This window comes from Chlamydotis macqueenii, chromosome 13 (assembly GCF_036417535.1).
Source record: "Chlamydotis macqueenii isolate bChlMac1 chromosome 13, bChlMac1.mat, whole genome shotgun sequence".
NCBI lineage: Eukaryota > Metazoa > Chordata > Aves > Otidiformes > Otididae > Chlamydotis > Chlamydotis macqueenii.
The window spans coordinates 15,646,130-15,669,959 of record NC_141568.1 but is presented as its reverse complement, the minus strand read 5'-3'; the positions used below and the strand labels follow the sequence as shown (position 1 = coordinate 15,669,959).

The 23,830-nt window shown below is 43.5% G+C and overlaps 1 protein-coding gene across 1 annotated transcript; it reads left to right on the top strand.

Moving 5' to 3' along the window:
• Positions 1 to 2,236: 2,236 nt before the first annotated feature.
• Positions 2,237 to 23,343, top strand: RFWD3 (ring finger and WD repeat domain 3). Its single transcript, XM_010121186.2, has 12 exons — positions 2,237 to 2,616; positions 3,907 to 4,133; positions 5,909 to 6,009; positions 6,104 to 6,301; positions 8,484 to 8,575; positions 10,738 to 10,852; positions 15,839 to 16,067; positions 17,281 to 17,431; positions 19,641 to 19,817; positions 20,435 to 20,649; positions 20,839 to 21,056; positions 21,703 to 23,343. The coding sequence occupies exons 1-12, from the start codon at positions 2,237 to 2,239 to the stop codon at positions 21,844 to 21,846; spliced, it is 2,247 nt and encodes a 748-aa protein (XP_010119488.2). The 3' UTR covers positions 21,847 to 23,343.
• The last annotated feature ends 487 nt before the right edge of the window (positions 23,344 to 23,830 follow it).

Here is a 23,830-nt window from a genome sequence, read left to right as displayed (position 1 = left end):
CCCTTCCCCTCGGGTCGGTTTCCCCCCGGCCCGGCGTCCCCGGAGCACCGCGGGCACGGCCGGGCCTTGGCCGCCGAGGAACGGTGCGGGGCACTGCCACGGCCCGGCCTCTCGGGAGCCGGGAGGCCTGGGTGATGGTGGCCTGAGGGGCTGCGTGGGGAGGTCGGGGACGGCGTCCCGAGAGCTTGGGGTGCCTGCGGCTGTCGGAGGGGAGGGTTCCCCCTCCCGCGCCTTTCATGGCACTGTTTCTTAGTCAAAATAAGCCAGCCCTGTAAAAAAAAAAAAAAAAACCCAAACAGAAATAAACCCATGCTTTTGGAGCGTGTGCTTAATTTTGGGTGGTGTCTGGGTTTTTCGGTTGACTTGAGGTTAAAGCAGGGCTCCTGGAGATACAGAGCCGGGCCTGGGTTTGCCTGAGGCCCTCGCAAGGGGATGCTTGTGCTTCAGCCTTCAGCTTTCCGGTGAGTGCTGCAGAGGCTGCTGTCAGCCTGCCTGCTGCGCTGCTTCCCAGGCTCAGTCCTCTGCCAGCACTCCGGTTTTCCCTCATCTGGGCCCGAGGAACCTTCCGTCTGCGGGCTCCTGCAGTGGCTGCCGGGTGGGCAGCTGGCTGTCTTGAGGAGGCACTGGCCTTTGCCTCTTTCAGGAAGACACCAAAATGTAATGGTGAAATATGTAGTTTTTCTTAATTAAGAAATACGTGGTTTTAGTTAACCCACAATGATGACTGTATTTTTGAGTCGCACAGCTAATTTGTTGGGAAAAGAAGGGGTCTGTCATGCTTATAGGTGGCAAATTTATAATGAATGAGAGTTTAGTACTAGAGAAGCAGCACTTGGTCGTTGAATATCATCATGTCTGGACTGTATGACTGTTCTGGTGGGAGGTGGCATTTAACATCTATCTGTGGCCTAACTTAGGCTGCTCCTAGGTAATTAGGATAAGAATTATAAAATAATTCATAAATTAGAATTTGTTAAAAGGTCCATAAAAATATTTGAGCATTAGTACATCCCCCTCTAGTGATTCTTGCATACATTTTCTAGCTGTTCTTTGTGCTAAAAGCAGCCTTTGCTCTGTTTGCGCAGCACCTAGCCTAATAAGTTTGGTGTGTGCTTTGGGCTCTAATTCTAACACTAAAAGCCTACAATTCCCAAGGTCTTCCAGATTTATGATTGTGTAAGTATTTTCTGAGAATGTGAATGACTTTCAGCGGCTTGGAGAACTTAATCCATGCCACCCTGCCTGTGTTTTTGGGCACACTTGTTTATTCAGTCAATGAAATAATCTTGAACTTTTTTTTTTGTGTTGTAAAACTGGTTGTAGAGCAGGGTGATTGAAGTGCTCTAATTAGGTGGCTGACAGCTCTATAATAATTAGCAACGCACAGACTGTTGCCTCCTCTGCTTTTCTTCCAAACCGAAGGTAGTACTTCTGTTTAGAAGGTAATTTGAAATCTTTTTATCCTAAATACATTTGCACGGCAACCATCCTGAAATAAATACGTGAGGTTTTACCGCAGATTTCATGTTTATCTACTCTCAGACTGAATCTGGATCTACAAATGCTGGTGCTGTAGGCAACTTGCTACGCGTAACATCTCAGTTGTGGGTTCTGCTGTGATGCCCTTTCTGGGTTGGCGTGGTATTGGGTAAATATAAGTTACCTGCAAGGCCTGTTAAGTGACCTGTGAGTAAGGGTCGCAGTGATCTGTTACCATAATGGAATTTTATTTGAAGAAACTTGAAAATAAACCCATCTCCTGCAAACAATGTGAGGGGCAAACAGCTGCATTGTAGAGCTTGTTTCTGGCTGTATGTGTACGTGTTTGTGCAGTGCTGCTCACCATGGAGAATCTCTCAAGTATTTCCAAACTCTCTTCTCCAAGATCCATGTTGGGAAGTTAATGATGCCAGCAAGAAATCCCTATCTTCCCATATTCATCCAAAGGCTTACTTAAATCAGTTTTTGCAGTGAGCCTTTGGTGCTAGCTGCTGTTGAACCAAAGACTTTGAGTCCAGGACTCTGGGAGGGTGCTGCCTGTATCCCAGCTCACATACCTGTATCGACCTGAGACTCTTTAGCTCTGCTGCAAATGGACAATTTTTTTTTTTCTCAAGCCTGAATTCTAAAGGCTTTTGTAGTCACTGATTGCTGCACCTGATTCTTGCCACCGTCAGGCTAGAAGTAGGGCACAGACTTGCAAATAAATGTTATTTTTCTTCGACTCTTTGCAGAAATGGCTCAAGAAGAGATGGAAGTTGATCTCCAGCCAGCGGCTGGTTACTCTGTAGAGAACCTGAGGACGTTTCCCACAGAGCCCTCTGGTCACGCAGTACTGTCGTCCAGTGCTCCAGTGCTCGGTGAAGGAGGAGGCAGCGTTGCGGTTCTTCCTGCTGATGACGCTGTTGTCATACCAAACACTCCTACAAGGGAAGCATCTGCTGAGCCCGACCCGCAGTTCAGTCCTGCGTCAGCTCTCAACGGACTGCAAAGGCTACAAGGGGCGGTTGACCCGAATCGGCCACTGCCCGTGACACAGGTCACGCAGCGTCCGCGAGTGAGGAGAGCTCGCAGGCAACAGAGAATTGGTGGTTCCCAGAGGACGGTTGGTGCCAGGTAAAGCAGAAATGAAATTGGATCTGAACCGTGCAACTGTGCTCTTATCAAGTCTGGCATCAGTTTAAAACTGCCTGGCTTATAGAGCCTAGCTCAGTCCAGGCGTGTGGTTGTGGCCAAATGCTGGGCAGCTCGTGTACCTTTTAGGCTGTATAATGACACAGCGCTCTCTGATCTAAGAATACTGACAGTATCTTTGAGTAAATCCCCCCCTGTTTCTTATGGTGGTGTTGACTTCTGAGCCCTTCTATGCTTTCCATCTCGCTTGCAGAGCTGCTGCTCGCACTGTCCCCCCTGCTCTGCCAGATTCCTGTTGGTGCTCCCTGCAGCCGTGCTGCCTCTCGACAGTTCTGGCCAGCATTTAGCTCAGTGGAGCTTGTGTATTTTAACCTTTGATTTGGGGATTGCCTGATTAAGCTTTCTGGTGACAGTTGCTGCAGAAACGTCCACAAACATGCAAACTAGTCGTTTTTTCTGTAGGATTTTTTTTTTTTGCTACCTCCAGGCAAAAAAAAAAAAAAAAAAAAAATCTGTATTTTAATACCATTAGTGATGGGTTTAAGGGTGATGAATGGGCATGCTTTCCAGCCAGAAAGAAATCCCCACTTCTGGTTTGTTTGGTTTTTGTCTCACCTTTGTAGCTTTTGTAAATGTCAAGGGTGAAATTATAATTAACTGCAGCGTTGCCTTTAAATTCAGTGAGACCAAGAACCTTTGCTCCCAGATGATTACACATAACTGTTTGCCCTTGGATTGTGTGTGAAGGTCACTGTAGTTCTCGGGGCTAGAAGGCAACCTGAAAAACTTCTCTTTTTTAATCTGAAGGGTAATTGAGATGATAGCTGAGCTGATGCGGGGAGAGAAGAGGATGTTTCTATCCAGGGATGATGTTCTAGAAGGAAACGAGGAAAAGTGGAAAGGCTAGACACCACCACCTCACCCCAAAAGAAGACAATATCATTGTTGTAATGAGAATGAGTTGGTTTTGTGTGGTTTGTTTTTGTTTTTTGGGGGGTTTTTTTTGTTTTTTTTTTTTTTGTTGTTGTTGTTGGTTTTTTTTTTTTTAACTGAGTGAAATGAATGGTTGCTGTATGATACTGCTGATTGCTCACAAGGCAGGCAATTGTATGGGACTGCCACTCCTACCAGAGAAAGTCTGTCTTGATAACTTTGATAACTTCCTGTTGCAGTCAGAGCCTAGGGATTTTACCACAAACAAGCATGGAGAAACATGCTGAGTCTTTAGTTTACCTGAAATCATTGTGGCTTTTATTTCTTTTCTGGACTCAGGGCAGCATTGGACAGTTACTTTCAACTCAGCAGGACCCAAGAGCCATCTACAGGACCAGTTCTGCATCTGGAGCCCTCACATATTGCAGGGGACAACCAGGGACACAGCTCAGATGAAGTAATAGAAGTGAGTGACTCTGACAGCAGTTCTTCTGCTGAGGAGGAGGAAGCAGTGGAGGCTGCAGCACCGTCAGCCCAGGAGACACCTCCAGCAGCTAGCTCAGGAGGTTTGTACCGTATTTGAGCTGTGCGGAGACTTATTTCAGAAACTCATCTTGCTGCTTCAAAACTCAGTGGGGAAATACTTTAGAGCTTCACAACAGACGGTGCTAAGAGATCATTATGCCTGCAGCCGACAGGAGCAGGTTGCTACCACAAGGCTTTCTGGCAAGCAGCTCCTAGGAGCAGTAGCAGCAATAGGTGATTGCTACTGTAACGTTACATACAATCTTTCTGCTGTTTGCAGGCTGCTTATAATTAATCCTGGAAATGTTCAGAATAACTTCAAATTTAGAGATTAGTACTTAGAATACTTCCTCTGTTTTATATTGTCAAGAAATATTACTGAAGACATTGAGTCACATTTCTGGAGATTAGCAGTGCTTTCAGTTTTCAGAGGATCTGATTCAGTGTTTTTTAATTATTTGGGATTTCAGTCTGCTTCAGTTTAGAGTTTTCTTTTAATTCTCTTAACTTCTTGTGACACTTAGCTGAGGTGGTAGAGGTACTTAGGACAGTGGGGTTTTTGTTTCTTTTTCTTTCCTTGGGTTTTTCTGGCTCGCAGTCCTTTATCCAGACTCATGTTCACAGGCTGCCACACGCTTCATTGACATTGTTTGTGATGCATACATGCAGTTTATGTAAGAGTGGCAAATGGTTAACTTGCTAGTCAAGGTTATTGATGCCCAGAGAATATGAGAACAAGATTAGTGTTTTTTTTTTTTTTTTACATCAGTCTCTAAAGAATGTCCTTATGCTTCACTCTCTGCCCTTAGTTTTGTTTTTGATTGGCCAGCCCACCTTGACACTTTTTTTTTTTTTGAGAGTACATCTATGAGGTGTCTTTTGAACAGATTTGTTCTTGCTCTGAGCTAGCCCTACACGTGATAGGAGCTCAAGCTGTTAAGTGCTGCCTAATATTGTGTGAACATATGCTCTCTGCTGGGTTTTCTGGAATTCCCTTATCTTTTTTTGCTTATATAAGCCACTGGTTCCTGTTCAGCCCAGAAGCACAGAGGCTGCAAATTTTATTGACATTAGCTAGGGTTAGGGGATACCTTTCTGCCGGATTGAGAATATCTGCCTTAAATGCTAAATGTAATAACTCTTTTATTTTGTCAGGAGATGGAGGAGACTGTGATTTCTGCTACTTTTTCAGTATGCTAGTGGTGGTAGTCCAAACATAACATTTCTGTGTGCCCATGCTTCAACAGAAGGGCGAACAGAGGCCCACCCCAAAAACATATGGCCCAGTAGAATTGATAGTTCCGATAACTACTAACTGGAAAACTGCTTAAGTCAGGGTGAATGGACAGAGAGCATATGGGAAATGCTTTCTTGGCATATGAAATATGCATGCTTAGATCCACTGGCAAAATAACTTCTGCATATTGGTGTCTGTCTGTCTGCAGGCATAATGAGGCAGGGTTGTGTCCTTAAATCAGCCTAACTGTAGACCTGTACGCAGACACGTTTGTTTCCAGCAGATAAAAAAAATCCCAATAACAATTGCCTTTAAAAGACCTCTCGTCTTTCACTGAATATGCTGAAATTCTGCTTTCTATGAAAGAAAGCATCAAGTTCTTCAGCACAACCGTTGGTGAATAGGAGTTGCACACAGACTGCCTGACTTTCAGTATCCAGGACACCGATCTGAAGCTTTGTATGTAACCTGTGCCGTTGTTGCACTGCTTACCTTATGGCTGATGATTTCAGATCAAGTCAAGGAGAAGTCCTTTTCCCCACGTTATATATCAGTTCACTTAAGCAATGCTTTCTTTAGTTTCCAGTCAGGTCCAAGCAGAGCCACCTCAAGCTTTGTCTCAAGCTTCTGCAGAACACGCACATCATGAAGATGAAGAGGCTGAAGTCCAGCAAAAGCAGGTAAGGTGACCTAAATGCTTTTGGAGATAGATTAAATATGGTAAATGCTGCAATTGTCTGAAGTTGTGTGTTTTTTTTTAATTTTTAATCCTAGAGAACTCCACTAAAGAAGCTGGAACCATCAGTTCCTGTTGCTCCACTGGATGAGGAGGAAGGAGATACCTGTGCCATCTGCTTTGAGCAGTGGACCAATGCTGGGGACCACCGCCTCTCAGCGTTGCGGTGTGGACACCTGTTTGGTTACACCTGCATTGAAAGGTGGCTCAAGGGACAGGCAGGGAAGTGCCCCCAGGTAAAATGGACATTTATGTGTGCTGGACAGGACTTGCTGTTGGGTAACTTCTGCTGCAGGCATGGTCAGCCTAACTGTTACACCTGCTTGCTGCATTAAGAATCCACCTTTGGCCGCTGTCAGAAATAACAAAAGTCACCATTATTTTGATGTAATTAGGCCAGGAACAACTAGCACCGCTTTAAAGGGAGAATTCTGGCTTGGATGTTCTCCAAGTAGAGCGTTTGTGAGTAGCAGACTCAGCATTTGAACTCTCAAACTTCTAAACCTGTAAACGGTTTCAGAATGCTGCACTGTGATCCTGGAGTGTGGGAATGGCAGACAGATTCCTAGAAGCAATTAACTAAGCATAAAGAATACATTATTGGTCAAGAAATCTGTTTGAGAACTGTTTTCATTCAGTTAATCTGTTTTAAACTGCATCTGCTTTTGCAGCCTTTAGATCAGGTTGTTTAGGTAGCTTGCAGAGAGTGAACTGAGAAACAAGTTGTATCCTTTAATGTCCATTTGCAAGTGGTGGTTCTGCTTTTCAAGATGCTCTTTTCAGCTTTCTTTCCGTAGGTAATACTGATCCCTTTTGATTTAGGTCTACACTTCTCTGATGTGTAGACCTTATTACTTTTCTCCAGAAAGGAATGTTGACAAAAAAACAGGTCAATGAGTACCTTGTAAATAGGATTCAGTTCTGCTGCTTTCCAAGTTGGTGGCTGGAAGCCCAGGATTTCTTGGGCTTTGTCATTTTGAGAGCTTCTATAGTCTTGCTTGACTTTGTGCAATATTCCCACCTCTTAACAAGAAACTTCCTGCTGATGTGCACTGTGATTAAACCTAAAGAATCACTGTTGCTATAGCAAAGGCCCAAACCTTATTTTTCTTATCCTTATCACTTCTGTGTAAGCTTTTCTTCACCCACTCCAGGTCCAGACAGAATTCTCAGAGGCCTTCCGGGCTTCTTTGCTCTTTGGAGTTTTGTGACTGCTTTCTTCTTGAACCCTAACAACTTGTAAGAGGTGCTTGCTCCCTCTTTTTCTTCCAGTGATAGAATTACTGAAAGTTTCCTGGGAGAAATTCTCACTCTGGAGAGAACCTTGCAGCTAAATCATCTTCCCTTCATTTTCAGTCGCTGCCCTTTGTGTCTGGGCATTCTCTAATTGAATAGCACAGTGTTGCTGTGCGTGATGCTCTGTATACTAAGTGGCTTGAGTGCAAGTTACTGTGAAATAGCAACATTCCTGATCCTGCCAGAGACAGCTGCTGGCTGCCAGGAAAGCTCTCTTAGCCACTTACTGCTCTGCAAGGCAGCTCTTTACAAAGGGAGGGAGGTTGTCTCATCTGAAACTGTTGCCTGTGATCTCTTTGTGCTACTAAATAATAGGGAAGTCTGTGTTTTAAGGACATGTAGTACTTTAATGTTCAGTGGAGGTTACTTGATCTGAGTATTCAGTGCCTGTTTTCCAATCAACCAAGTATATTTGCAAAACCGTAAGCTTGCAGATGCCATCATTTCTTCCAAGTCCTGACTCAGGAAGGCATTATCCCTTCTTTTTAAGGTGAATCTAAAGTACTAAATGGTCACAGCCAGATATACAAAATCATTGAAATATCTGACTCCTCTTGTATCACTGAAATTGGTGGGATGTCAGTGTTTTTACTGACACTGGAATGCTTTTATGGATTTGGGACCATAGGATTTCATCAGAGGAATATAGTACGCAAATAACAGAGTTGGGATTATACTCAGGGGTTCCCAAATCTGTCTGTTGGCCAAGCAACTGGTCTTGATACTTTCAAAATAGAAGTTGCCTGGTGTTTTGTTTTAGATTTTTTCTTTTTTTTTTTTTTTTTTTTTTCTCCTCCTTCTTCATACCTGGAACTTACCTGACCATGCTGCATCGCTGGTGCTTTAGCAAAACAAACTTAGTAGAAGACAAGCAGATGCATTATCAAAGGTGCAATAGGACACATGACCTAAACTGTTGTAGCCCCAATTAGAGCTCTGGTATCTGTATGAAGGAGTGTCTTGCAAACTCACTGCGGTATGTTTGTGGTTTTGTGGACTTGTTTTCAAGTAGAGAACCCCTCCCTTCAGAGCTATAAGGATTTTTCAAAATAATACCTAGCAACTTGTATAGTTTGGATAGTTAAATTATTGTAGATTAACTGAACTTGTCTTTTATTTCAGTGCAATAAGAAAGCAAAACGTTCTGACATTGTGATTCTGTACGCTCGCACTTTGAAAGCGCTGGATACCAGTGAACAGGAACGCATGAAGAGGTACGGAGTCTCCACGTAAAGATATGACCTCACTGACTGCATGCCACTGAAAGCTGCACTCTGGCTTCTACTTCTTGCTTTAATTTCCTGTGTTGTGTAAAGCAATTTGTGGATTCCCTTGGGGATTATCATGAGCGTGGCTGGCTTAACAAACCAAGGCCTTGCTGGGTTGCACGTGTCTTACCTGGAAGGAGGATTTTATTTTGGAAACAGAATTATTGATTTTGCGTTTTGCAGCACTGAAATAGCAAAAGCTACCTTGTGCTGTACCCTGAAATGTCATCACAGGAGAACATGCAGAGTTGTTGCCAAAAAGCCATATACTGCTAATTCATCATTAGATGAGAAAAGCGAGGCATGGTTAGAAATGCAAGTGGAGTGAAGGGCTGACCTTTTCTGCATGCATTAAACAGAGAAATCTCTCATATGAATCACTTTCCATCTTGCTTTGTCAAACTCTTCATGTAGCTTTACTTACAAAAGGTCAGCAAGCATTACTATGACTCTACTTTCCCCTCCAACTGAAATGTAGACTTTTTATTGAGGAAAAAAAAAAAGGAAAAGTGGGTATGAAAATGGGGACTAATTTCTTTTCAGTAAGATGCTGTCACAGATACTATTCTGAAATTAAAAGGCTGCAGATATCAGAGTTCTCTTGAATCTTGTAGTGAATACAATTTAATTGGGGCCTTCTTCACATGTCTGTAACTATACAGCTGTTCTTTCAATACAGTCTTTCAACAGAAACCTCGCTATCCTGGTAATTACTAATCAGAAATGATTGAGGAGTAACTGTCACAAAGGAAAAATATATCTCTGTCCAGATTCCCACTGCCTGATGTTGTTTGAGCTGTTACCTTTAGAAGGATTGTGCTTCTCTTACTGGATCAATGCTGCAAAATAAATTATAAATAAGATCCCCCCACCCACCCACCCACCCAAAAGCACAGAAGGCATTTGGATGTTTAAACCTTATCTCTCAGGGAGAGGTAGCTGTCTAACTGCTGGTTGTGTTTCAGAATCTTGCTGCAGCCCTTGCACTTGCCCTGCTCCTCCTCTGCCTCCTGTTTTTGTTGGGAGGCAGAGAGCCAGCAAAGTTGCTGGCCGTGGGCGCTTTGCGGCACACAGCCACCATTGGAGGACAAATGTGAACACTGATGCACACATTGATACTGTTTGCACGTAGCCTTGAATTAGGTATAAGATCGTGGAGTTTGTTCTTCACATTCAAAAAAGCCAGCCTTCAGGCTCTGGGTACTTGTGAAAAGAATGTGTTTGCGATGGTTAAATACCGCGTTTCACCTGTTTCTTATGCAACCATAAAAAATCACACAAAGAAGCTGGAGAGAAACGACAGAACTCTGTGCTTGGTGAACATGCAAGGTTAGGTCTGTATATTTAGAAGGTACTTAGGCAAGCTAGATCTCCCTGCAGCTGAACTACTGAAATAAGTGGAATACTGTAGCTTTTGAAGTGCAGAATGCAGCAGTCAATGTTATAGACCAAACGTGGAGATAATTTGAAGGATTACTGGTGTTTCTTTCCCCTCTTGAACTGTTCCTTCATACTTAAAGCCTATATGAAAGAGAATTCAAAGTATGTTATCAAAACTGCTGCTGCAAAGTGATGCATATGCACTTTTAGGCTCAAGGTGAGGTAGTAAGCATGGCTTCTATATGGGCATTCACAGAGAATTTATCTGTATCTGTCTGTTTCTAATACAACTATATTTTCCTGAAATACAAAATTAGTTACTGGTAGTAGAAACAAGCTTGAAGATCTCTCTGTGTTATGACTTGCTGTATTACTGACATAGTGTATTACATGGACATTGATGATATAGAATTTGATAAACTGTTTCTGTAAGAAAAAAACTGATTTATTTCACTCTCCTCTACTAAATTAGCACATTTAGAGAGGGTGAGGAGAAAGGCTGTTGTTTCTGTGGAACAATACTTGAGTGAGTCATTTGGTACAATTGCATAACTGAGACCATCTCGAGGTGAATGTACTGGATGAGGGTTGTTCCAGATTTTCTGTTACTTTTGAACTTCTGAATAGGACCTGTATTGGCATGAAGTCCAGGGGTAGGAGTAGGCAGCCTGGAGAAGCATGCTAGGTAGTACCTAGTCTTAAAGTTTGCTTTTCTCTCATTCCTCCAGCTCTTTAGAAAAGGAGCAAATGTTGCGGAGACAGGCAGAGCTGGAATCTGCACGGAGCCGTCTCCAGTTGCAGGTTCTGACAGACCAATGCAGCAAACTCCGCAAGCAAGTTCAGGTGAGTCTTAGGCTACTAATACACCCAGGATTCCCTTTCTCCTCAACTTTTGCATGTTCCCTTAGAGGAGAGAAGATAGGCTTTCAGTTTTAATAAACACCAAGATTTAGTAAACTCAGTTGGTCAATCATCAGGAGTATCCTAAACATCACGCATATTCACTTATATGACGTAACACAGACTTCTTGTGCTTCTAAGACTTAATCAAAGTTCCAAGTACAACTTAGCAGTAGAACTTTTTGGCTACTGATGTTGCAGGTTCCTGCTGTGGTGCGCAGCAAGGCCTGGTAGTGCAGCACCACACTTACTCTCCTCATCTTTCTCTTAACTGCATCAAAATAAGCTTGGAAAATCTCTGTAGTAAACCTGTAATGGGACCTATTATCACTGGTTAGTCAAGAGCCTTTGAGAAGTAGTTTGTGAAGAGGCATGGCTGTTTGCAAAACCAAAAGAAAACAACAAAAAACACCTAATTTTTTGGTGAAGGTCAGTCAACATTTTACTTAAGCACCTTCTGGTACCATGCGATGTGGCCTGTCAATAAGGAAGGTTGTATACATGGGTTGAGCTGCTGCTCTGTCCCCTTAGAATACAAATTACTGAAAACAAATGACTGGTTGCTAAAGGACTGCTTCCATTCTATTTTGTAACCCATCACAGCTGCTTTTGCAGGATTCCTATAAATTGTGAACTTTGGTGCTTATAACTGAATTATCTGGCATGTTCCACCAGTTTGCTACTTTTACTATATGAAGTAGATGATAATCTAATCTCTCCCTGTCTAGTACGTTGCTTACTTTTGTGCTTTTCTCTACTTCTGGAATTATTTTTTTTTATAGCCTTGGCTATTAATATCTGCACATTAAGCAACATCCTCTTTGCTGAAGTCTTCCTGTGTGATGTAAGATTTATAAATTGGTTGTCTAAATTCCTGCATGAAGCTGTATGCTCACCAGAGCTAATAAGAGAATTGGTCCACTTTAAACTTTGGCTTGAAGAAAATGTGAATAAGAGAGAACTCCAGGTCCATGATGTCTTCCTGCAAATCTTTTGGTGTTAAGTGATAGAGTATCCAGTCTAACTAAATTGAAGTCACGTGTTATAAAGATTAAGTACCCTGTGTTTTTTAAGCTCTGTTTCAGTATTTATACTGCATTCATCACTGTCCTGTAGCGGTTAATGTGAATGCTGGAAGCAATTTTAAGGTGCATGTTTATACTATGAATAAACTGAAAGTGCAACAGTCTGGGGAACAGAAAATCAGCAGGAAGTCTGGAGTAAGTCTCTATGTTACTTGATTATGTTTTGAGCACATGCCTAACACATTCCTTGTCTTATAAGAGGTCATCTAGTAAAGCAACTATCTGCATGGAATCATTTAGGTTGGAAGGGACCCTAGTTCAGTAACCTCAGCTTTGGGCTGGGTTGCTCAGGGCACTGTCACACCAGATTTTGAGTGTATGCAAGCAGATCCCACAGCATCTTTGGACATCTTGTTGTTTGACCATCCTCATTGAGAATTTTTTTTTTTTTTTTTTTATTGTAACATCCAATCTGAATATGCCTTGATGCATCTTGAGTCTGTTGCCCTGGTCCTTCCAGCAAGCAGTGTTACTGATGGCACAGGAAAACATGTTTAATTGGCGTACAAAGCTGTAAGTCAATATAGAAAACAAAATGCTGTGGGATCGCAAAAGCGAAGCGAGAAATGTCTGTATGCCCAGGGGGACATTTGATATGGCAAAGTTCAGTTGCATAAACTTTACTGGAACAGTTAACGATGCTCATTGCTTGCATACAAACCTTGGTGTCTGAAGTCTTATGGAAAGCAAATGGTATTGGCGATTCCCCCCCCAAAAGACATTGTGTCAACCCTTTTTTGTTGGTAATGTACTTGAGAGTTGTGCCTCATCAGCAGTCATGTCACTGGTTATGACCTTTTTTTAGATTTGTATGTGTTTTTTCCCTGCTTTTGTCCATTAACAATCTTGACTGTTGTATTTTGTTATTGAAGTATTTAAGATGATTGAGTTTAGAAAAGGGATTTTTTAAAAGTCTTCAGCTGTATGAAAATATATGAGGAAAGGAACTTGAGAGGAGAGAGGGTAGGTAGCTAACTAAAACTCTGGAAGAAAGCTCTGAACAGTGGTTTTTTCTATATGTAAACCTGCAGTGTGTGCTGTGCTGAGCTATATTCAGTGCTACTGAAGCCTTACTTTTTCCTTTGAGACCGAAGAACTTGAGAATTGGATGTGTGCTGCTGTAGTACTCCTCTTGAATCTGGCAACATTTTCAATAAAAGTTAGCTAGTGATAAGCAAGCTATCTCTGGCTTCTGGCATTAATGCCACTGATCAGCTGGGGTAGGAGATTAACTTTTACAAGTGGGAACCAGTAGCTCTGTTTGTGTATGGAGCAGTAAAGGGAGAACTGGCAGGGAAATGACAGGAGATTGCCTGCTGCTGTGGAGAAGAAAGCAAGTGTAATCATGAGCCTTGCAGAGAGGCCAGTTTATATTGGTCGATGTATTGGAAAAGCTTATTTTAAATAGGATTGTCAGAGCATCCAAAAAGAATTGAATGGCAAAATATGCATAGAAACTTCTGAACCTAACACCTTTAGAAAAATTTTAGGCTAATGGCTTTATTGCTTAAAAATCTTTCATCTTTGTGACCTTTGTATTCAGCTCCAGTTGCTGTCTGGGCAAGTAAAAGCTGATATTTCATTTAGCTGTTACTTATAGTGAGACAGATTAAAAATCCTGTGTATCCCTTTGACTGAATTTGAACCTGAACCAAAGGAAAGTGGAATGCCTGTAGTGCTGCACCACAGCTTGAAGTTGTAGAGTCGTGTATTTATCTCTATTAAATGCAAGGCTGGGGCTGTGTGGTGCAAGACAGCAGACGTGACTTCTGTGAGAGCTCGGTGGGAGCACAGCCAGAGAGTGACAGTCATCTGATAACTGCCTTTGTCTTCAAAGCTTCATATCGGCCATTAAGCCTGTAACCTAATACTCAAAAGAAAACTGTTCTGAACTTCTTGTAGCTGTTTGTCTTCCTTTCCTATTCATTGTGCTCTCCTGCTTCTGCTTCTCATCTGTACTGCTCAGGAAGGCTTCTGCTCCATTATCTTCTTCTTTCCCCACCCTGTATGACTGTGTTCATTCATCACTACAATGGTAAGCTGAAACCTAGGAGGCAGTCATAGCGTGTGCAGGGAGACGAGTGTGCCCTCGAGGCCCTTAGTCAACACCAGGCATCAGGGAAAACTCTGCAAACATCTTAAAGGAAGGTGTAGGCTTACACTACCAGAAGAGCGTTCTTTTGAGCACAATTAGTGGAACTTGTTCTGCAGTGCAACATTTTTAGTCACCGTAGTAATGTGTCTCCAGTGAGACTTCCTGATTCTGCTGGGTTTGTCCATTGTGCTTAAATGTAAACATTGTACTAATACCGCTTGTGGCTTTAATTGCTGTGTTTCTTTCTTACTAACTTGTGTAAAAGTTGAATGTTGAGTGCATGTGACAAGAAGAGTTTTGAAAACTCCCCAGAACAACAAATAATTGTAGTCTCTTCTGATCCTCGGTGGTGGTGGTATCCTCCTGCCTCTTAGAAATAATGAGTTTATTAATTTTTCTATTAAAAGTCACTTTCTTCTAAGTTACCTGTGTTTTCACTGATTGCTTACTCTAAGCCAGAAGCCATAGTTTCCATCATAAGCATTTTCTGGCAACCTGCACACCTTTTCTTCCTCCTCAAGTTGTTTTGTCTTTGCTTGCTCTAATGGAATCATCTTGAGTCTTCAGCTTCAATTATTATTTTTTTTTTTCTTTTTTAATTCCCTTGGGGAATTTGCAATGCACTTGATGTAAAACAGATCAGACAGACCTCTGTAAAATATCAGAATTGCTCTCCTCTTGAGCAGTTTCCAAAGTTAAAGGTCTTGATGATGACTATTAATGTAGAGCTTGATCTTTGATCTTCCCTCTCTGAGAACCGCTGCCTTTGCGCAGAGGTGAGTTAAGTGGTAGTGGCTGGTTCAATATTGAAGCTAGCTTGCAATCTACTAATATATTCATAATATCACTCTTGTGGTCCTTAATTGTTTAAAAATTATATAGTATTTGAAGCATAATCTATGTTGCTCAGACAACAGAAAGCAAGTAGCAATTTTCTTAATATACACGCTCCCTCTCGTATCCCTGGGGTTCTGTACTGTCTGGTTTTGCCCTTGGATTACAACAAGTTGGACAAAATGCTTTTTGGAGGGGGGGTGCATTTTTAGTTGACTCATACCCACCTCACCTCTGATCTCTATGGAAAGAGGGATTCTGGGAATACCTTGTTGCTGATGGAAGCTGTCCTTGGCCATGTCTCTGCTGAGCATCCTTCAGCATTCATTTGTTGAGGTGGAGGAAGAAGGGGGAGGAGGTGGTGGAAAACAGGGCTGGAGCTTGAGGGTTGTGTCGTTCCTGGAATTTGCTGCCCAGGGTTTACAAGAACAGGGTCATCTTAATTAAATAGACTGACTTGTTTCCTGCAACGCCTTTTATGTTGAAACTTCGGCTTTTATTTTTTTTATGGGGTATTCTGGAAATTTTGGAAAATGGTTTTAATTGACTTTCTCTTGTGGCTTAGCTGCATGTAATACTTGGCAGTTCATTCTTTTCTAAACAGCATTGATCTGGTAATAATTGTTACTGGCTTTTATGTGTTGTCCCAGAGTCCTCTCTCTCGCGGGGTCCAATACATACAATAACAGACTTTGACTACATTATGCCAGAACTTCTGTAGCATTTGTGTGCTTTTATTGCTCAGTGTCATAGTCAGTGGACTTGGAAATTCAGCATTTCAGAAACAGCATGGAAATGGGACTATATTTTCCCTCTTTATCTGAGAACAAGCACAGCTGGAGCATCTGGAACAGATAGCACAGTAGGTTACATCGCCAGTGGCACATCAAAGCTCTGCATTTTTTTTCTTTGCAGGAGCTGAAGGCTCTGGTGGCCCAGCACAATGTGAGTGCTTCCCAGCAACCTGGCAGCTCCCGCACTGGCCTCCCAGGCAGCTTCCCCTCCAGCCGAAGCCAGCGCAAGTACCACTTGGAAAAGGTTTTTGTGGTGTCTCAGACTGGGAACTGCAGAGTAATGGCGTACTGTGACTCGCTGAGTTGTCTCGTGGTATCGCAGCCTTCTCCACAGTCTACTTTTATTCCTGGTAATTAAGCAAGTCAAGATTTGGGGTTCATAGGTGAAAGTTGAATGTTTTGTTGGTTTTTTGTTTTGGTTTTTTTTTTTTCTACTTATTTCCTGTTCCCCCCTTAATCTGCTTCACCTTTGCACGTGCCTTGTAAACAGGGGAACACTCATAAAACTCCCTGTAGTTCATCCAGTCCCTGCCTTGATAGCTTTTCCCTAGCGAGGTAGCTTGTTTCCCCTGCCACTTTTACAGTGGAATCCTAGCAGAGGGTCTCTGGCTTTTCTGCTGCAGTGCCACATCCACAAGAAGGTAAAAGCTGTGTCTGGTAGTCCTTGCAAATGTGGTTCCTCTGAAAGAATGAGGGACCTGCACACCAGGGCCTGTGCAGAAGCTTCCAGTGCTTGTGTGAGAAACATTGCTCCCCAAATTGTGGGTTCATTAATCCACATGATTTTTTTTTTTTTTTTAACCAACACAAGAACAAAAAAAACCCAAAAGCAAAAAAGTTTTCATATGAGTGATAAGAGCACTGTTTCCCAGCGAGGAAGCCATGAAGCTCTGTTGTCTCGCTGTAATGGCCAGGGGCAAGTGACCTGACATCTAGACCAGTGCCAGCTGGCTTTTTCAATGGAATAGATGTAGCATTAGGAGTCTGAGGAGGTTTTATTTACAAAGCACTTCAATGCTTTCTGAATAATGAAACTTACTTGATTTGGTTAATGGTTTGAAGATGAATATGCCTTATCTAGGCCTAACAAAATTGTTTTCTGCATTCAGCTGACCTTATTTTTCCGGCTTTTGGAGCCAGGGCATGAATCTCTGAATGGAGGCTTTGTGGTGACTCTTGTAGCACACGGGTCAAGTTCACCTGCAACCATTCTTTGCAGTGCCGCTTGTTCTCTTAAATAGCCATGTAATCCTACTGCGTGTGTTTTTATCTAGGCGGGAATGTCTTTGAAGAAACTGGTTAAAGAGCAGGAAGCTCTTGTAACAAGAACTGTAGTGCTGATATTGAATTTGCTTTTCCTGGCTGGGATCCTTAAGGACTTAGCCCTGTTGCCATCTGAACTAAAGAACAATTTGTGGCAATTCGTATCCCAAACAGCGAATAACTTTTACTTGTTCATCCCACAACAGGCTTCAGAAGAGACACTCTAGTTCTGGCATAGAATTGGTAGCTCTACACATAGTCTGCTTTGCGATAACCTGCTTTATCCTTCTTGTGTGACAGGTTGTGGTGTTAAGATGATGAGCGTGGCCAACCTGAAGAGCAGTCAGTACATCCCCATCCATAGTAAACAGATCCGGGGCCTGGCTTTTGGCAGTCGAGCAGATGGCTTGCTGCTCTCTGCTGCTCTGGACAACACTCTCAAACTTACCAGGTGAGCCCCGTCACGGTGAGCAACCTGTCCCAGCGGAGTTTTGCTATGTGCGAGAGGCTGGGTTGGATTTCGTTCTGTCTTGCAGCATTTGCTATTCTCTTTTCCAAAAGATGCTGCTAAGATGAGATCAGGTCTGCATATTCTTCCTGCATCTGGGAACTAACAGAGGGAAGGACTTTCTGCTTTCAGATCCTTTAGGTGGTGGTGTTATGGAGGTAGCTGTCTCTGATACTGTTCCCATGGAGAATTTGGTGGAAAACAAGTAATTTGATACAGATTGGCCAAGTTGTGTTGAGAACAAATGTAGCATGATGTATGGATGTGAAACTTACTGTGCACTTGGTTTTCTGTTACTGCAGGGAAATGTGAGGCATCGGAACTTGCATGGCCTAAAATAGAAACAAGGGGTATTCAGGTTGGGCACTTCGTCTAAGGAAGGTGACTAATGTTGCCTTTCCCGACTTTCCTTCTTGCAGGCCATGGGATTCATCTGGCATATGAGTGTGTAGACAGCATTGTTGAACATGTGCTAGAGGAACACAGGCTTTCTATAGCTAGTAGAAACTTAATCCAGCAGGTTGGAGACTAATTATGCAGAGGCTGAGAGAAAAATGTGCCCAGTCCTGTTAGAGTTCACAACCTATGAATGTATTTTCTTCCTGCTCTATGCTGCTCTTCAGACTGAGGCTGCTTCAAAACTTTGTTTGCTGATTTATTCTTACTGAGTTATCTTTATGCACATCTGCCTGTCGGTTAGTATAGAGTTAGGCAGGATATTTGCCTGTTACATGACTGATTAGTCCCGATTCTTTCCCACAAGTGAAGCAATGAACTTAATCCTGCAACAAAAATGTTAAGAATGTTGCTTTCCTGCTATCATGTTGAAGTGTTTGCTAGACTAGTTAAAAGTAAACAAAACTGATGCTAGAGTCAGCATGTCAGTCTCATTCTAACCAATGAGGTTGATATTCTTTTCAGGGTTTAATCTGGAGAGCAGCTTCTCGTTGCAGTATCTCCTCAGACACTTGACTCCCACATCTGCCTGGCTGGCTGCATCAGAACTTCTGATCCTCTTGCCTTTGTGCTTGATCCCAGAATGTCTTGGAGTTAAGTGCTTGCTTCAGCAGCATCTTCATACTTGTGCTAGTCTCCCTCTGAAAGAAAAGTCCTCCTTTGGTCATCTTCTCTAGTTACTGATTTCATAGTCATCCAAAAGGAATTATCCAAAATGCCCTTAAGTTTCCTGTTCTGGCTTGCAAGTGTTTAACATAGCACCATGACTTTGGTGTGGTTTCGGTTGTTTCCCCCCCGCCCCCCGTTGTTTTGAACAGTCACTGTTCTGATTTCAAACGCCCTGTTAGCTTTCCCCAGCCAGGTTTATCTTTGTGGTTGTTCCCCTTATGCTTACCTGGGAGCAATTACTTGCTTCTCTGAGTTCTAAGCATAATCGCCTTCCCCAGGGAGAAACACATGTGTTGGGAAGGATATCCAGAGTTACTGTGGTATGTGCTGTCTTCTGTCCCCCACTGACCTCCATGTGCTGAGCCTACGTTGACCACGCTGCCCTCTGCAAACACATTCTAATCTGACACCTACTTCCACCTGCTGTCCTGGGTTGCACTGCTCTGTGTACTCCCCTCTTCTTCCTTCAACAAACTGAGTTTCTAAAGATTTAACACTGTAAATGTGCTTTTAACTGTCTTTACCCCACTCACTGTCTCACTCTTGCTTAAATTGGATTCTTTTGAGGCATAAGTAGTGTTCCTTTCGTGTAAAAAAGAGGCAAATAATTAGTGAGAGATGTAATCTGAAGAGATGAGCCCTGTGATCTCAGGAACCTGCAGTATTATGGGATTACACTAGAGTAACTTCTAATTGTTTCCAGAAATGTAACTTAGCTTTCTCTTTCCAGTAAGGCAGCTGAGACCCTGCTCTGAGACTTCCTTTCCCAGTCTCCAAAGATCAATCTGGAAAAGGAAGCTTTGGTCCGGAAGAATTATAAATCACTTGACCACATCCAAGTGATCATTCTGTCTAGATTTTCCAGATTTGTGTCTGGAGTCAAGGAGGAGTTAATTCAGAATTCAGTCTAAAGAGAGATGCTTCTGTCTAAAGACTGTTAAAAGCTAGGTTTGCTTACCATAATTATGCTATTTTCTCATCAGTAGATGCTTGTGCAACGGGCCAACACTTTGCTTTTCTTCTGCAGCTTGGCAACAAACACTGTGGTGCAGACGTACAATGCTGGCCGTCCTGTCTGGAGCTGCTGCTGGTGCCTCGACGATACGAACTACATCTACGCCGGACTGGTCAATGGCTCTATCATGATATATGATTTGAGAGACACGAACTCGCATGTCCAGGAACTAGTCCCTCAGAAGTCTAGGTATAGTATAAGCATTTTTCATTCCTCTCAACTTCACTAATATACGTTAAGGTAAACATAGCTTCTTCCATAAATCACACAGCAATTGTAACAGTTTAAATTGTTTTATGGGAATCTCTTGTTCAAAAATCCTGGTTTAGCACAGATGTGAGAAGCCTCTCATAAGGTTGCGTGGTACGTGTATAACTTAACGCCAGTGCTTGGCACCTGAATCTTTTTAAGGCACACAGTGGTCAGAAATGGGCCCACTGGGGCAGCCTAAGCAGGAGAACAGAATTTGTTTTGGAACTGGGTGTAGTATTTAATTTGGAAAGGACAAATTAAAGAGACGTGAGATGCTGGTACTTCATCTCTTCTACTCAGGGAATCAAATGCTGATTTACACACATCTGATGTGTGCTGACTGATGCTTCTTTAAAACAGAAGGCTCAGTAGTTATGTTGAATTTCACTTTTTCTTGACAAATCCATTGAGATTCCTTGCTTGAAGGACCATTTTGCAGCCTGCTTAGGCCCTTTCTTTGCATATATTTGGAGAGACTGGAGCTCAAAGCAGTGAGGCAGAATGCCAGCATGGCTGCAGTTGGCAGCCCTGACTCTTGGCAATCACACTTTCAGGTGCCCCATGGTATCGCTGTCCTATCTGCCCCGGATGGCCTCAGCGTCGCTGCCTTGCGGTGGAATATTAGCTGGGACCTTGGAAGGAGCCTGCTTTTGGGAACAGAAAGCTGGCAACTCCTACCGGCCTCATCACCTGCCGCTGGAACCTGGAGGATGCATCGATATTCAAACAGAGATCAGCACGCGGCACTGCCTCGCGACGTACAGGCCTAGTATGTAACGGCATGTGTCCGCAATGCGCTTTTCGTTGCCGCTCTGGCCTGCTGCTGTTTGAGTTAAACAGCAAAACTGAGTGAGGGCAAAAGGAGGCAGCTGCGGGGTGGTGGTGCTTGTATTCCTACAGTTAAATCTTGTCTGCAGTTAAATTTGCTAAAGGTTACCTTTTTATTTCTGCCATGCAGATAAAAATAACCCATGTGTACGTTGTGTGATGATGGAACTGACTTGCAGCCCACTGACGGAGGCCTCTGAAGATGTGGTGTGTTCTTCGAACCCGGTTCAGACATTCAGTGCTGGGCCCACCTGCAAGCTGCTGACCAAGAATGCCATTTTTCAGAGCCCGGAGGAGGATGGCAGCGTCTTTGTGTGTGCTGGTGATGAGGCATCTAATTCTGCCCTGGTATCTATCGTTCCTTTCAGTGTGGTGGAGGGTTTTATTGCAGGTTTTAGGAGAGAAGCCTTGACAGTCACAGCGTCAGTGGGTTTTGGTGGGAATTGTCACGCACATTACCCTGAGCAGGTTGGTCTGTTGTAGTCGCTATAGCAGGCACAAGTTTCTGATAGCGGGACAGTCTGTTAGCCAAGGCCTGTGGTCCACATCCATCGAAAGGAATGCAGGCAGCGAGCCCCTGTTGTGCACCAGAGGAATGCAGTTGGGCACACTGGCACAACCGGGCTCTGTAAGGGGCGCAACACACTCAGCAGAATAGCTAATGCGGTAAGTGCAGTGAGGGATGGACGCAGGCTCTTCAGGAATGACAGGGAAGATGAGGAGAAAGGTTGCCCTTTACGTGAAAAAGCAGCTCAGATGTAGAGGATGGGCCACAGACTGCATGAGAGCTCATGGGTCAGGGTCAGAGGAGAGGGCAGCCAGGGTGACACCGTGCTGCGAGTCTGTTAAAGACAATCCAGGCAGGCTGTGAAAGTAGAGAAAGGGTCCTGTAAGTGACTTGTGACTTGAGGGAAGCCTTTTTTCTAGAGAGGGGAAGCTCTCTTTTGGATGGGAGGGGAGCATGCTGCAATCTTTGACCTTGTCTGTCCCACAGCTATGGGATGCTGGAAGTGGCTCCTTGCTGCAGAAGCTGCAGGCTGACCAGCCTGTGCTGGATATCTGCCCCTTGGAAGTGAACCAAACCCACCTCCTGGCTACTCTGACTGAGAAGGCGGTGAAGATCTACAAGTGGCATTGAGAGCGGAGCCTACACCTGCCACAGGGAGGCTTCCCAAATATGCTGCTGACTACCCCTACACAACTGCTCAGTCCCAGACTCTACTGTCTTGCACCTGCTGCTTCCAGGAGACAGGAACCACTACAGCACCTCTCTGGCAGTAGGCGGGAACTGGGACACACTGGTTCCTGGAGCAATTCCCTCCTTCCTCCAGCTTCCTTCTCCAGTCTGCCCTCACTTCTTCTTTGGTCAATCTTCTTCAGTCAAACTCTGCAAGCTGCCTCAGCACAGCAATAATTCTTGGACTGTCTCCAGCGTGTGTTGCTGCACTTTTTTCTAGTGTGAATACAGGACAGGGACTTGCAAATATATTCTAGGAATCAAGAAAATACAAGGAACTTGAAGACTTGAGACTCCCACTGCACTTTCTTGTGGAGTCCTGCTGTGATTACTGGGTGATGAAAAGGTGGCGATACTGGCATCTCGGTAGCATGGCTGATACATGGTGTAAAAGCAAGTTCAACTGTTTTAGGAAACACAGTCCCGTGTTCTTTTGACAGTATAAGGTCAGTTATCCCCTGATGAGGACAGACCCTGTTTTGGGGCCATGGAGAGAACAAGCTTGAAAAATCTACAGAGAACCTTCTTTTGTGGATGTTCTTTCTGTGAGCATATAATTTGCACTGTAATTCTTTAATTCTCTGCCCCTGTTTCCTTCCCCTTTTCCCTGCTTCACCTGCAAGCAAACTTGGACAGTTTGGTTGTGGAAAATGAAACGAGAGAAGTACAGGTAACAAGGAGAGGATTCTTGTACTCTTGGCTGCTGAAGTCCATGGTGTCCTGAAACAGCCAGTACCTTGGAAAGAATGCTGGCTGCCTCTTTTCCTCATTCAGTTGGGTTATTTTGGTTTTTTTCCTCTTTGAGGAACTGGTGGAAACTCGGAGATTTCACCAGCTTGCTTTCACTGACCTTTTGCCTCCCTTAAGTCATAGTTGCCAGCTCGCTGGCGAGTCACAGACAGCTTCCAGTTGTGTTTGTGTGCAAATGTGCTGCAGAATCGCTGGCTTACGTAAATCTGAGCCCATTGAGTGGGATCTCGGGTCAGGGGATGTGTGCTGGCCAGGTGGGCTCTCAGCACCCTCTCAATAAATATGCTGAGGGGTATGAGAATGGTTATCTCCAGGTCAGATCATGAAAGAGATTTCATTTTATGTTTAATTAAAGCAAACTTGCGAGGATGTTGAAAGCTGCAAGACAAGATCCCTGTGCTGGAAACATATCCGTCGGCACGCTTCTGGCCGTGGTAAGCAGCATCCATCCTGTTCCGATCGAGTGCGTCACCACTTAAACTGCCAGAACAATTTTATTTTCTGAAGTCTGGGGCTTGCACAATGTGATCCTGTTTGTCTTACCTCTTAAAAATGAGATTGGGAAGATCTCAACTTTATATTTTTCTGTATAGTATTTTGTTTCTATATTTTTATATACTGTAAAAATAAAGTGTTTATAGTTACCAAATATAACTGCTGCTGTACTTCAAAAATATATCTCGGCGCTGTACACTGCATATCTTGTGAACATAAACAAGCATCCCCGTGTGTAGGTAAGGTTTCCTGTGCTTTGTAATATTTCCAAATCACGTGGAGCTTCAGCCTGAAATAAGGGGAGGCTTTTACTGAATGAAGAGTCCTCATCCAACCACGCTGCTCGGACCAGGTATGGGGAGAGGACAGGGTTGGGCAGAGTCAGGCTGTGCACCTGGGGCAGCTTTTTAACTGGAAATAAACTCCCTGAGGTGAGAGTTTTTTGGCATTTTAACAATGATGAGGAACAAAGGGTTAGTAGGAAGGATAACACTGTGACAAGTTCTCTGGTAATGTCAGCTAAAAGAAAAAAAAAACAAAACAGGCTGCTCTCTGCTACCTTGGTGCAATGAGCTGCTTGTTCTCAGCCATTTTCAGGCATCATTTATGCTCAGTCAACTCCAGCTCCTTGCCACAAGCA

Bases quoted from the DNA above. Each gene is read 5' to 3' on its own strand.
- RFWD3 (XM_010121186.2), top strand. From the start codon at position 2,237: ATGGCTCAAGAAGAGATGGAAGTTGATCTCCAGCCAGCGGCTGGTTAC. The intron at 4,134-5,908 runs GTTTGTACCGTA...TGCTTTCTTTAG, and splicing joins TCCAGCAGCTAGCTCAGGAG to TTTCCAGTCAGGTCCAAGCA. The intron at 10,853-15,838 runs GTGAGTCTTAGG...TTTTCTTTGCAG, and splicing joins AACTCCGCAAGCAAGTTCAG to GAGCTGAAGGCTCTGGTGGC.